Here is a 12,528-nt window from a genome sequence, read left to right on the forward strand (position 1 = left end):
GCATAAATTTTCTCTAGTACGTGACTAACGGCGTTTTGAGCCATTTGTTTACCGATTTTGTGACAATTAAGTAACCACGAGAGTAATATTGAAAAGGTTCTGTTAACTTTGTTCCAGTAACATACTGAAGGATAACATGTATATATCCCCATTTCATTGTGACCCACCCTTAGATATTAAGTGAACAGAGTCTGAGGCACTCTTTTTGTTTGTTCTACAGGACAAACCAGATAATGGCAGCCTGGTAGCTGCGTGAAAGCGTGGAGTAACTTGGACACAACTCACAGTGACCCCTCCCCTTTCCCCATGCAATTTAGAGAGATCGAGAAGGACGCACACCATAGCAACTTTCCCTCCTCTATTCTTGTGAATGGAAGTGTAGGACGCCAGCCAAAGCGGCTACAACCACGTGTGTAAAAATTATGTGTGAACTTTTCTTTCAGGTTTAGAAAAGACTGCTAAGAGATAATCATCTGTTTATGTATCATGTTATTTTCTTTGAATTTGTGTATGTAAAAATGTATTTAATGGATCTAAGATTTTCATAATTTTTCTATTTGTATGTGTTTGTTTTTCTAAGGCAAAATGTATGCCAAAAGATTTCATTGACTTTGCTTAAAATTTTGAGTAATGACATTGTTTAAAAGGCAGTGAACATGCCCACAGTTTAAATAATTAATGTAGGTAATCAGTTTTCTTTTAATGTTTCTATATGTTTACATTTCAATCTTGATTTTTTATAGGGAGTTAAACTATACTCTTGCTTCCCTTTTTGTAATTAAATTTTTTTTTCATTCATTAACATTCATAAACAAAAAATTTAAGTAGAGGGTGATGTAGGGAAGCAGCCTACTCACGCTGTAGTAAATTCACATCATTGTGTGCCAGCCAGTCTGCTGTAACTAGCTCTGACGTCATAAATGTTGCGCAATACTTTAAAAATCAAGCAAATGACCTAAAACTTTTATAGCATGTCAGGAATAATGATAAATTAATGTGTGTTAAATACCAGTTCGATAACTTTAGCCGTTTCCGAAATTTGGACGTTTTTCTGCAAAAATAATTGGCGCAACAGAAAAGAGCTAGAGATTTCAAAATTTATATTTAGATTCATCTTTCATAATGATTTAATAAAAACAGTACTTTGGATTTCACAGATTAAGATTTTAGTGGAAATTCATGATTTTGTGGTTTTCGTCTCAATACTGAAGGAAGCAAGATAGATTAAGTAGGCTAAGAAATAAGGCTAGGATGTTTAGATTTAAATAGGTTGGAGGTCCGCTATGACTATGAAGATGTGTGAAGTTTCTTTTGAATACCTATAAAATTCTAGCAATAGCGGATCTCAAAAGGGACAGTTCAGAGCTCATCTGCTGCGTGCAGTGCAATTAAATTAATTCTCTCGCCCAAAATACTTAACTTAGCCACGTCAAAATTTTATTATCAATACTTACCTGCGTGCTGAATGCACAGTTAAATTAAGAGCTTGTTCGGCCATCAGCAAGAGAAGTTATAATTTATTATGTAACTTGAAGTGGTGCGTTACTAGCCCAGAGGCTAGTCGGGACAGCCGATTTGATCAGGCGTTCCCTCAGCCGTCCGCACCGCGGCTTTATATAAAAGAGCGCTGCGCGAGGAAGCAAGGCCCCAGTTCTCTCCAGACGCTGAATGACACGCCATCTGTGTCGGCAGTCGCGTCGCGCCGGTATCACTGCGACAAACAGCCTCGGGTGCCGTATTAAGTTACTAGAGATGTGCGTAACCATGAAATCATTTCAAGTGATTTTCATTTCCTAGCTTCAGTTAGCGTATTGTCGTATTTTCACATGCCGTCGCGGGACAGACATTCTACCAATTATTTACCGTGGCGTTTGATGAAATATTTTCATCAAATTATGGCGAGCATTCTTTTTAACATTTAATTCGGACATTTATAGTTGCATCAGCGCATTAGACTCTGAACTGCTCTGTTAGTTAGGTTGTAGGGATATTTGTGTTTTTCATATGTGAATTTGAGAATATACTCAACTATTTTGGAAAAATCGTTTTTGATTGGAAATCCCGGACAATCTCCTAATTCCTCAGAGTTATAAGCTGCAGCTATAATATTCTTCTCAGGTGAAGTGGGCACTAGGAACTCTTATTACCAGCTTCACGTTTTGTTAAATCGCTTTCTGGGGGCTTACACGTAAATAGAGAGCCAGTGTTGAGAACGGCGAAAGACAGCTTTAACAATATTCTAATAGCCAGAAGCTGATCCAACATGCAAACATTTTGTACTGCAATCACATATTTCCAATTCCTACTCGCCGCCCCACAGTACTATGGTATGATACAGTAGGTAACAGAGAACTGTATTTGCATCATTGGACTGTATGACATGAAATATTTGCGATCTTACAGTTATAACATGTGATGTACAGAAATACCTATAGCTATTTTCAAATATAATGTATGTGTGTTACACATACACATAATTTGTCAAGAAACAATTTTTCTTTAACTGCCCCTTTCCCTATATCAACAAACTGTCCATTCGTATGAAGAGACACAGGCAGACAGTGTTTGTTGTAATGAGGATCACCCTGTGGCTAAACATGCCTTGGTGCTCGGCCAGCACACCTTGGCACAGTGTTACACCATCCCGGTTATCTGGATACTTCCCACTGACACCAACCTATCAGAACTCCGGGGATGGGAACTTGCCCTTCAATATATTCTCTCTCTTCCCATTACCCACCAGGCCTCAACCTCCGCTAATTTCAAGTTGCCGCCCCTCATACCTCACCTGTCATTCAACAACATCTTTGCCTTTGTACTTCCGCCTCAACTGACATCTCTGCCCAACCTCTTAGCATTTAAATATGTCTGCCTGTGTCTGTATATGTGCGGATGGATGTGTGTGTGTGCGAGTGTATACCTGTCTTTTTTTTTCCCCCTAAGGTAAGTCTTTTCGCTCACAGGATTGGAATGACTCCTTACCCTCTCCCTTAAAACCTGCACCACATCCTTTCGTCTTCCCCTCTCCTTCCCTCTTTCCTGATGAAGCAATCTGGGGTTGCGAAAGCTTGAATATTTGTGTGTGTGTTTGTGTGTTTTTTTATTGTGTCTATCAACATACCAGTGCTTTCTCGTTTGGTAAGTTAAAGTACATACATGTATACTACTCAAACACAATGTAAGAAAAAGCTCATCAGAAACTTTAAAAAATAGTTTATTTCTCAATTTCACTGTATGTCATGACCATACAAAAGAAAACCATCAGCTGGAAAGTGCACCACACATTCTGATGACCTGAGAAATGTTGCAAAATAGGGTTCTCATTTTTTTAATCACATACAAAATTGTTAATGCATGCATGTAATAAATGCATGTAAGAGTCTTCACTGGTATTTATTACATCTTTGTTAATTGTGTGTCAGTATGAAAGGTGTACAGATGACCTTTGATGTAAGACACTGTTGATGCAGGCTGAAATGTCAGTGTATAGGCATTCAGCTTTTAAGTTGGTAACAGCTATCAACTTCCTACTTGAACACCATACACAATCTTAAAATCTACATTAAACAGTAATTCTGGTGTGATGTACTGAACCTTGTACTACATACAAACTATAGCCATTTTTATCAGCACCAACCATATCCCCCCGGCCCTTGTCTGTCTTTACATGCTTTCAAACCTCACACTTTACTACCCATCACTGCTACTGGTAATGATTTGTCACACTATTCGCCCCCTCCCATGAACATTCAATGTCTGTAAGCATGTAAGATGTCCTCTCTCTTTTTAGTTGCTTACTGGTATTAAAAAGTTTTGACTTCACTTGAATTCACCAACAATACACCCAGAACAAGTCTTAAAATTATCCCATATACATAACTCTGGTTCAGAATTCAGTTTTGATATGTTACTGTTAACTAATGTGGAATGCAAAGATTGTCCAACTGATTGTTGAGTAGCATGTGTTTGCCTTGAAAAATTTAGTTAACCCCACCAGAGGCAGGAACCTGCCACACATTTGTCTCATCAGCCAAAGTTGAAGTGATATTTAAAATAATGATTACATGAGGACACATTACAAAAATCTCAGTAAAAATTGTCTGTACTTGAAAGACCTTTTACTGTCATAAAACATACACAAACATGGACAGCTGCTTGACTGTCTTCCACTCATACTGACTCACGTTCCACAGTATCTCCTCTCCCTTCAATTTCTGAAATATCAAGCCTCACTTTTCTCTTCTGGCATTTGATCTATTACTTGTTCCTAGAAATTATTTTCCTCTTGTCTTATTGCTTTGTCCTCCTTTCTGCTTTCATTTGTGTCACTGATGTTTACTCCTTCCACTGTAACCCCCCCCCCTCCCCCCATTTTTCTCCACAAGTTATTCTTTCCATTTCCTCTTGAGTCTCTGCAGCAAGAAGTGTTGTTCATATGTAGTTTATTTACTTCATAACATTCATCACTATTTTTTTTTTGTAAGAATAAGTATTCCACTTTGCTGCATATTTTTGTCACTTTTTTGTCCATATATCTTTGCATCTGTAATATCTTACCACTATTATGAACAGCTTATCATTACATTCATACTCCATGCTGTCTTCGCAACTCCTAATTTATTTCATTAGAGTCAAAGAAGAAACTTGTGATATTATGAAATCATGTCCCTTATGCTAGCCTGTACTTTCTCTGTTGGTTGAAATACATGTCTTCATAGTATGTAGCATTTACCTTTAAGTCCTTATTTATGTCAGGGGTAGATACCTGATTAGTCTTAACTTCTCAAACATGAATCATGTACCATGATTTATCATGGTTCTCCTGTCGCTGGCACCTGTAACAAATAAAGAAAGAATAAAAGTAGAAATAATATACTTCAAATATAATTAATGAGATATTGAAAGCATATTCATTCAGACTACACTCATGAGCAATTTAGATGAGATAGCTGTTAAAGAGCACGAGTTCCTTTCACTGTAGTGAATGGAATAGGTGGGCATATTGTCAGACCTTATACGGACCTTCGGTGTGACATACAATGCAGGATAGGCAGTTGCACTGACTTGTATCTTAGCCTTTACAGATTGTGGCTGCCCAAAGCATGGAATTCTCCACCTATGATGCCATGCAGGTGCTTGGCTTTTTTATGACCACAGTGTGTACCAGAAGGATTTGAATTAGGGGAAAACTACCACCAGTAAAGTCAACTGCCTTGGGCAGCAGTGTGTTGAAAATATTGACTATTGCAGGTTGTAATAGGTGATACACAGAAGTCAGTGCACCCACGTGTAACTTTTTCTCTAAAAAAGGCACAGTACACGAATATTAGCATGGTCACAGGATCATTACCATTGGCCACTCAAAGCATGAGAATGAAAAATGTTGCCTGCACTCACTGGAACACACTGATGGGAATATACAAATACATCAAAAAACCGTATGAGATGATGCATCCGATTTACCAGTAAGGTATCATTTAGGCAGTGGTGGTGGTGGTGGTGGTGGTGGTGGTGGTGGTGGTGGTCTTCTTTGTGTAAGGGATGTTTACACAGGATGAATCAAGTCCCTGATAGGTCTGCTACTGCCTCTCACCATCAAACAATACAGAATCCTTCCGGCCAGCATAAGAATCTTTTGGTGCTCGTATAGCTGAGCAGTAACTTTATTGAGAAAATGCACTTCTCCATCATTCTGAAATTGTGTCAGAATGGTTTGAAGAACACTTTATGAAATAAGTCCTATTGAGCAAGTCTTGGTCACCATCAATCGAGTTGTTTTCATAACTTACAGGAATGAAGACTGGTACCATCATCGACAATCACCATTATTTCTACAGGTGAAAACTCCATCACTTTCAAGGTACAAATAAAACATGAAATCACTGTGCATGACAACCTCCATTGGTGGACCTACTTCAATCGGGAAGCAAAAAAATGACATGCAGAAAGACAACATGTACTGTAAACTAGCGCCACCACATAACCAAAGATGACCAATGCCAGATGTTGCCAACAGTGAAATATTAATTAACAGCAGGTGAGCAATCAATGTTAATTCTGTCCCACTGTTGTTTGACTTGGAAAAGTGTGAGGTACAAGGCACAACTGAAGCAAAAACTCCCTCTTTGATTTCTTTCCTTGTCTGGCAGTGCGCAGTGAACAAGTGTCAGTGACAGTCCCATTGTAATAGATTGTGATTTTTAAGAAGTTTGGTAACCCAAATCCATGACTGAAACACAACAGCTCATCTTGTACATATTGTTTTTATTTTTTTAGCTCATAGCTTTTGTAGTGTAGCTTGGTGCCACCTGCAAAGCTACAGTTGCATAGTAGTGTAACCACATGTAGCCACATTTGCTTATTGGTTAGCATGCAGATAACTAGTGACAGTAGCAGCCTCATTATTTTCCAGTAGCTTGTGTTTGTGCTTTTAAGAATTTGGTAAAGCAAATTGATGAAAATAGGGCTCATCTGTATTGATCGTTTTCATTCAAATTTTAGTGTTAAGATGGAAAAGGACCCCCTCATGAACGATGGACCTTGCCGTTGGTGGGGAGGCTTGAGTGCCTCAACGATACTGATATACGTACCGTAGGTGCAACCACAACGGAAGGGTATCTGTTGAGAGGCCAGACAAACATGTGGTTCCTGAAGAGGGGCAGCAGCCTTTTCAGTAGTTGCAGGGGCAACCAAAACGGCCTTGCTGTTGTGGTACTATGAACGGCTGAAAGCAAGTGGAAACTACAGCCGTAATTTTTCCCGAGGGCATGCAGCTTTACTGTATGATTAAATGATGATGGTGTCCTCTTGGGTAAAATATTCCGGAGGTAAAATAGTCCCCCATTCGGATCTCCGGGCGGGGACTACTCAAGAGGACGTCGTTATCAGGAGAAAGAAAACTGGCGTTCTACGGATCAGAGTGTGGAATGTCAGATCCCTTAATCGGGCAGGTAGGTTAGAAAATTTAAAAAGGGAAATGGATTGGTTAAAGTTAGATACAGTTGGAATTAGTGAAGTTCGATGGCAGGAGGAACAAGACTTTTGGTCAGGTGAATACAGGGTTATAAATACAAAATCAAATAGGGGTAATGCAGGAGTAGCTTTAATAATGAATAGGAAAATAGGAGTGTGGGTAAGCTACTAGAAACAGCATAGTGAATGCATTATTGTGGCCAAGATAGACACGAAGCCCACACCTACTACAGTAGTACAAGTTTATATGCCAACTAGCTCTGCAGATGATGAAGAAATTGATGAAATGTATGATGAGATAAAAGAAATTATTCAGGTAGTGAAGGGAGACGAAAATTTAATAGTCAGGGGTGACTGGAATTTGACAGTAGGAAAAGGAAGAGAAGGAAACGTAGTAGGTGAATATGGATTGTGGCTAATAAATGAAAGAGGAAGCCGCCTGGTAGAATTTTGCACAGACCATAACTTAATCATAGCTAACATGTGGTTCCAGAATCATAAAAGAAGGTTGTATACCTGGAAGAATCCTGGAGATACTAAAAGGTATCAGATAGATTATATAATGGTAAGACAGAGATTTAGGAACCAGGTTTTAAATTGTAAGACATTTCCAGGGGCAGATGTGGATTCTGACCACAATATATTGGTTATAAACTGTAGATTAAAACTGAAGAAACTACAAAAAGGTGGGAATTTAAGGAGATGGGACCTGGATAAACTGACTACCGTATTTACTCGAATCTAAGCCGCACCTGAAAAATGAGACTCGAAATAAAGGAAAAAAAATTCCTGAATCTAAGCCGCATGTGAAATTTGAGACTCGAAATTCAGAGGAAGAGAAAAGTTTCAGGCCGCACCTCCAAATCAAAAAAAGGTTGGTGCATTGTAATACGAGACACAATTTAGGTCGAATGAATGACGATATAGCTACAGTAGTTTGGTTCGAGTCGTAAGCTTAGCAGTTAAGCTTTACCAGGTAGCCATTGCTATGTGTCAGGCCCTCTGTCCGTATTTATACGGGTACCCTTCCTTTTTCACTTGCTTCGTCTGGTTTGAATCGATTGCTTGTTTTGCTTTGATCTGATCAGTGCCGTTCTCTTTGTTATATGTGTTTATGTCACTCTAAGCTGAAAATGCATTACTGTACTGTGTCATGCATTGTTTGTCGCATTCTGATAGTGCATGTTTACGGCCTGTCGTCGCTCACGGCATGGCTTGCTTTTGTGCGCGCCACCGCCGCTTACAATTAAAAAAAAAGAGAGAGGAATCGTCTCATTAGCGAAATAATGGTGAGAGACTGCTATTTGTTGTTACTTACACTGCTGCTTTCTTTGATAATGATTAACAAGAACCAAATAATAGACTGCGTATGATAGTACATGTTCTGAACGAGAGTTAGGCGAAAATTTTTTTCCATTTGAAAATCTTTGCGGCCGCTTCTTTAGTACATCAAATTCTGCACAGAAAATAGAGTCATCTTAAGATTTAAAAATCTAGTCAGTTGCTGTGCTTCATTTCTGACTGTAGCACTATTAGGCGTAAGAATAATACGAATATAAACAAGACACGATATGTGTATTCTTCCGCATTTGCTGTTGTCTCACTCTAGTTTTGTAGTTTATTAGGCAGACAGGATTTAAATGAGATAGCAGTAAACACGAAAGAATACATGGCAAAATGTTTCTTTCCTTTCTTATGGTGAAGAGAATACTGCATGTGATTCAGATTTTGTCAGGTTCCTATTAGCAACCATCTCTTCTCACAGGTGGAAAAAAATTCAGAACGTAGAGTTGGCCATATTGACAAACATCCCAAACAGTCTTGCCAGTCGGATTTTCGTAGTACATTGAAATTCTGCTACATTCGAAGATGAACAATACGGAATTTGTATTTACTTCGATGGATAATGTATGAAAATGCAGTGGTTGAAACTCAGGGCGGAGAAAAAAAGCTCGTCTTCCACCTTTTTTTTAATTTATTTACTGACGCAGAGGTTTTGGCGTCAGTATTTATCTTTGTGCCTACAAAGCATGCCTGTGTAGCGCTACATATTTTCGACTGCAGAAGTTAGTTGTGGCGGCACCTACCAACATTTTTCATAACTTCCGCTTGCTTTGCACTCGATTCTAAGCCGCAGGCGGTTTTTTGGATTACAAAAACCGGAAAAAAAGTGCGGCTTACATTCGAGTAAATACGGTAAACCAGAGGTTGTACAGAGTTTCAGGGAGAGCATAAGGGAACATTTGACAGGAATGGGGGAAAGAAATACAGTAGAAGAAGAATGGGTAGCTTTGAGGGATGAAATAGTGAAGGCAGCAGAGGATCAAGTAGGTAAAAAGACAAGGGCTAGTAGAAATCCTTGGGTAACAGAAGAGATACTGAATTTAATTGATGAAAGGAGAAAATATAAAAATGCAGTAAATGAAGCAAGCAAAAAGAAATACAAACGTGTCAAAAATGAGATCGGCAGGAAGTGCAAAATGGCTAAGCAGGGATGGCTAGAAGACAAATGTAAGGATGTAGTGGCTTATCTCATGAGGGGTAAGATGGATACTGCCTACAGGAAAATGAAAGAGACCTTTGGAGAAAAGAGAACCACTTGCATGAATATCAAGAGCTCAGATGGAAACCCAGTTCTAAGCAAAGAAGGGAAAGCAGAAAGGTGGAAGGAGTATATAGAGGGTCTATACAAGGGCGATGTTCTTGAGGACAATATTATGGAAATGGAAGAGAATGTAGATGAAGATGAAATGGGAGATATGATACTGCATGAAGAGTTTGACAGAGCACTGAAAGACCTAAGTCGAAACAAGGCCCCGGGAGTAGACAACATTCCATTAGAACTACTGGCAGCCTTGGGAGAGCCAGTCCTGGCAAAACTACCATCTGGTGAGCAAGATGTATGAGGAAGGCAAAATTCCCTCAGACTTCAAGAAGAATATAATAATTCCAATCCCAAAGAAAACAGGTGTTGACAGATGTGAAAATTACCGAACTATCAGTTTAATAAGTCACAGCTGCAAAATACTAACAAGAATTCTTTACAGTCGAATGGAAAAACTGGTGGAAGCCGACCTCGGAGAAGATCAGTTTGGATTCCGTAGAAATGTTGGAACACGTGAGGCAATACTGACCCTACGACTTATCTTAGAAGAAAGATTAAGGAAAGGCAAACCTACATTTCTAGCATTTGTAGACTTAGAGAAAGCTTTTGACAATGTTGACTGTAATACTCTCTTTCAAATTCTAAAGGTGGCAGGGGTAAAATACAGGGAGCGAAAGGCTATTTACAGTTTGTACTGAAAGCAGATGGCAGTTATAAGAGTCGAGGGACATGAAAGGGAAGCAGTGGTTGGGAAGGGAGTGAGACAGGGTTATAGCCTTTGGCCTGCCTGATGCTATTCAATCTGTATATTTAGCAAGCAGTAAAGGAAACAAAAGAAAAGTTCGGAGTAGGTATTAAAATCCATGGAGAGGAAATAAAAACTTTGAGGTTCGCCGATGACATTATAATTCTGTCAGAGACAGCAAAGGACTTGGAAGAGCAGTTGAACGGAGTGGACAGTGTTTTGAAAGGAGGATATAAGATGAACATCAACAAAAGCAAAACGAGGATAATGGAATGAAGTTGAATTAAGTCAGGTGATGCTGAGGGAATTAGATTAGGAAATGAGACACTTAAAGTAGTAAAGGAGGTTTGCTTTTTAGGGAGCAAAATAACTGATGATGGTCGAAGTATAGAGGATATAAAATGTAGACTGGCAATGGCAAGGAAAGCGTTTCTAAAGAATAGAAATTTGTTAACATCGAGTATTAATTTAAGTGTCAGGAAGTCGTTTCTGAAAGTATTTGTATGGAGTGTAGCCATGTATGGAAGTGAAACATGGACGATAAATAGTTTGGACAAGAAGAGAATAGAAGCTTCCGAAATGTGGTGCTACAGAAGAATGCTGAAGATTAGATGGGTAGATCACATAACTAATGAGGAGGTATTGAATAGAATTGGGGCGAAGAGGAGTTTGTGGCACAACTAGACTAGAAGAAGGGACCAGTTAGTAGGACATGTTCTGAGGCATCAAGAGATCACAAATTTAGCATTGGAGGGCAGCGTTGAGAGTAAAAATCGTACAGGGAGACCAAGAGATGAATACAGTAAGCAGATTCAGAAGGATGTAGGCTGCAGTAGGTACTGGGAGATGAAGGAGCTTGCACAGGATAGAGTGGCATGGGGAGCTGCATCAAACCAGTCTCAGGACTGAAGACCACAACAACAACAACAACAACATGGAAAAGGAGTATGCTTGCTGTGTGGGGAAGCAGGAAGAGTTGCCACAAATCACAAACAGCTGAAAATAATATTGGCCATGTTACCCATGTGCAGGCTGCTGCCTTGGGATGTAGTGTCAAAGGAGAAATGGGGGCATTGCATAGGCCACTTTAAGAGTTGTTCATTTTGCTCATGGTGTCCACTACTGAGGCACCTTCCAGTGTACCCAGCACAGGAAACTGATCACCTTGGTTTGAGGGGCAGGTTGTAACATAACTGCATTGCTCACTGTGAAGTGTGAATGTGGGTACTGGCCACCTGGCCTCTTACATTCGCCCTAAGACTGAACGCTCCTTTAGCAGGGTGCAAGCAGGTGCATGGATGGAGGGATTTTCTATTTATCAATAGTTCCAATGTTAGGCGTGTTATGGAGCCATGTGGAATGTGCATATTTTTGGCCTTGTATCTACAAACTAGTGCGACTTAATTTACAGTGTTAGTATAAAAACAAGATTAGCAGTTGCAATATCGTTGTAGCTACTGAAGTTAATAAATCCATCAAGAAGGCTAGGAGAGCTCTAAACTGGAAAGAGCAGATAAGCAGTTGTTAGAGATCAATGAATGAAGCATACAACTTCCACTACTATACGAGCATCAGATCTTGTCAAAAAATGGAGAAAACCCTGGTCCTATATACAATCGCCAAACAAATCAAAGGCTTTTCAATCACTCATCAACTATTTTGGTGTGGAAATAGAAGTCAACAAAAGGAAAGCTGAAGTTTTAAATTCAACATTAAAAAATTCTTCACTTCAGAGGGTGATGCAGACATACCACAGTTTTGCCACCTCACAAACACCTATATTTTGACAAAAGAAATAGGTAGCCCTTGCACTGAAAAGTGGATGAAAGAGTTGAAAATAAATATGTTTCCATGTTCAGATGAAAGTCCAGTTTGGCATTGGCCCTCTCACCCACTGCAAAGTCCCAAACAACCAGAAAATGTGCAGGTGACTCCCGTGTGTAAGAAAAGTAAACGCTCGTTTACCCTTCTTATACATAGTAGTCACAAAATTACATACCAATATCCTTAATCTCAGTTTGCTATGGAATTCTTGAGCATCATTCATGCCAAACTTAGCTTGACTTTTTCTTCTATAGCACCGTGTGAGTTATGAATAAAGAGAAAGACAGATTTAATATTGCTAGAGTTGGAAAGCATTTGACACTGTGCAACACTGCAGATAACTTTTAACGAAGGACAAAGCATATGGAATAACTTCTCAGGT

The 12,528-nt window shown here is 39.3% G+C and overlaps 1 protein-coding gene across 1 annotated transcript in view; it reads right to left on the reverse strand.

Moving 5' to 3' along the window:
- Positions 1-4,510: 4,510 nt before the first annotated feature.
- LOC126263057 (Down syndrome cell adhesion molecule-like protein Dscam2) overlaps positions 4,511-12,528 on the reverse strand; it is a 551,657-nt gene continuing 543,639 nt past the window's right edge. The window contains exon 35 of the mRNA XM_049960035.1: positions 4,511-4,835. Within this exon, the coding sequence (XP_049815992.1) occupies positions 4,784-4,835 (52 nt within the window). The 3' untranslated portion in view covers positions 4,511-4,783. The remainder of the gene's footprint in view (positions 4,836-12,528) is intronic.

The sequence above is a fragment of the Schistocerca nitens genome, chromosome 1 (genome assembly GCF_023898315.1).
Source record: "Schistocerca nitens isolate TAMUIC-IGC-003100 chromosome 1, iqSchNite1.1, whole genome shotgun sequence".
Lineage (NCBI taxonomy): Eukaryota > Metazoa > Arthropoda > Insecta > Orthoptera > Acrididae > Schistocerca > Schistocerca nitens.